This window comes from Borostomias antarcticus, assembly GCF_949987555.1.
Source record: "Borostomias antarcticus genome assembly, chromosome: 17".
Taxonomy (NCBI): Eukaryota; Metazoa; Chordata; class Actinopteri; order Stomiiformes; family Stomiidae; genus Borostomias; species Borostomias antarcticus.
This window is the reverse complement of record NC_140250.1, coordinates 23,798,946-23,801,409: the sequence shown is the minus strand read 5'-3', so window position 1 is coordinate 23,801,409 and position 2,464 is coordinate 23,798,946. Positions and strand designations below refer to the sequence as shown.

Below are 2,464 nucleotides of genomic sequence, written 5' to 3'. Positions count from 1 at the left end.
CCTTGCCCGTGTGTGTGTGTGCGTGTGTGTGTGTACGTGCGTGCGTGTGTGTGTATATAATCTCAGACACAACAACTAGTCCAGCACACAGGAATGGATGTGTCTGAGTAGACTGCAAGAAAGTGTGTGTGTGTGTGTGTGTGTGTGTGTGTGTGTGTGTGTGTGTGTGTGTGTGTGTGTGTGTGTGTGTGTGAAGGGGTGCTTGACTGACTGTACAACAGCTTGAATCCCTTGTTCCATCTCTCACCTGACGTTCAGAGGAACTGAGAGCTGTTTGAGTGAAGGTGGTGGGGGGGGGGGGGACCTTGTTGATGAGAACCTTCAGAACTTGTTGATGAGAACCTTCAGAACTTGTTGATGAGAACCTTCAGAACTTGTTGATGAGAACCCTCTGCTCTCTCCTAACACAGGCGGGTCTCCGTATCTGGCTGCAAAGATCAATGAGGCCAAAGATCTGCTGGACAAGGACTCTCGTCGCTGACCTGGACCACCTGACCCAACCCCCATGACCTGGACCACCTGACCCAACCCCCATGACCTGGACCACCTGAACCAACCCCCATGACCTGGACCACCTGAACAAACCCCCATGACCTGGACCACCTGAACAAACCCCCATGACCTGGACCACCAGAACCAACCCCCATGACCTGGACCACCTGAACAAACCCCCATGACCTGGACCACCAGAACCAACCCCCATGACCTGGACCATCTGAACCACCAGAACCAACCCCCATGACCTGGACCATCTGAACCACCAGAACCAGACTACAGGACCTGGACCACCTGAACCAACCCCCATGACCTGAACCCCCTCCCCGGGACACCACAGTCCTGCAGGCTGTGTCCAGTCCTCCTCCTGTCCCCAGAGCCATGTCCATCTCTGGACAGCCCAGACAGGACATCCAGGGTCGCGTTCCTGCCCTCTCCCAGATACACACCCTAACCCCACCTGCTCTGCGCTCTGACCGGCTCCTCTGAGAGATGGACTGTAGACATTTTATCCTCTAATTTGATTGGTCAACTGGATTTGAAAATCCCGATTTGTGAAAATGATTTATCCTTCATGTGGAAAGTCTGTTATAATAGGTTAGCAATGAATTTGCAGACGTCAACATGTGTACAGTCATGTAAGCTGTAAATTTAGAACCAATTCAGACATTTCTTTTCGGTCGTCATTCCTCCATGTGATACAGACTAATATGGCCGACGGGACTTCAACTCTGAAACGAATGGGCCGAATGTAGTGTTGAGAGAATGGTGTGTGTGTATGCGTGTGTGTGACTATGAGTCTGTACAAGATGGTCATTAGTAATTTATCTTAAGATTGCTGAATAAAGCCTTAGAAGTACTGAGAATCAACGTCTCCTGGTGTGTCTGCTTCAGCGTGGGTCTGTCCTGCCATAATTGGTCCCCGCTCTGCACTCTGCTGAGGTTGCAACATCGAAACGGCTTTCTTCCTCTCCCTCTTCCCTTTCCCCTCCTCCTCTCCTCCCCTCCTCCTCTCCTCTCCTCCTCTCCTCTCATCCTCTCCCTCTCTCAGCACACCGGGATCAGCAGATGGAGATGAATAGCACATAGCTGACACATTTCTGACTCATATTTCTCCTTTTCACCAAACAGGAGTACTTCCAGCACTTCCAGTCTGCTCAGTTCCAGATGTATTTGAGTGATGTAGCAATGCCTGCAATAAGCACCAGTCCACTCGCCAGGAGGGCTTTGAAAGGGTTTTAAAGAGGGTAGCCGTATTCAGGGAATCGCATGTCCCAATTTGAGAGAACGTGATGGGTTTTTTAACGTACATGGTGTTAGGATGATGTCTTGTTGATCATCTTTGTAACTATCCACCTCAGATGGATATTCAGGGGTCGATTTCCCTCTGTCCTTTCTTGCTGTGTTGCGAGGGTATTGACTGTTAGTGCACCAGGGGGGGGTGTGTGTGGCAGCTCTCTCTCTCTCTCTCTCCCTCTCTCTCTCTCTCTACCACTCGACCAGCTGGCTCTCTATTAGCACATGACAGGACCGCTCCTCGGGTCAGGGTGGTTTGTGCTCCGTCAGCGTCGCAGGCCTGAAGGCTTGTTGTTGTCAGTTCTCTGCATCTGTACGTCGTTACCATGCTGTAAGGAGAGAGGAATTTCTTCCCATTTCTGAAATCTCACCTCATTACGATTCCTTTACCAGGCCATGCAAGGCTTGTGATTATATCTCTGCATGAGTTACAAAAGCAAAGCTCACAGAATGGACACTTAAATTTAGTTGATCCTTAGGGCTGGGCCAAAAAATCGATACAGCTGAGTATTTGCAATTATATTTTTTTTCACAATACTTTAGCAATTTTCCAGCCCCTTATCGCTACTTTTTTACATTTAAAGTACAAGGAGAATATGAACAATACAGGGAAGAGATATAGGTATACAAAATGATGGATGGAATGAAATGAAAATTAGCCTCTTGGCTAAAT

The 2,464-nt window shown here is 48.9% G+C and overlaps 1 protein-coding gene across 1 annotated transcript in view; it reads left to right on the top strand.

The window, feature by feature from the left end:
• Positions 1–796, top strand: part of dnajc15 (DnaJ (Hsp40) homolog, subfamily C, member 15) — a 10,246-nt gene extending 9,450 nt beyond the window's left edge. The window contains exon 6 of the mRNA XM_084451905.1: positions 411–796. Coding sequence (XP_084308031.1) covers positions 411–481 — 71 coding nt within the window. The 3' untranslated portion in view covers positions 482–796. The remainder of the gene's footprint in view (positions 1–410) is intronic.
• Positions 797–2,464: the final 1,668 nt, after the last annotated feature.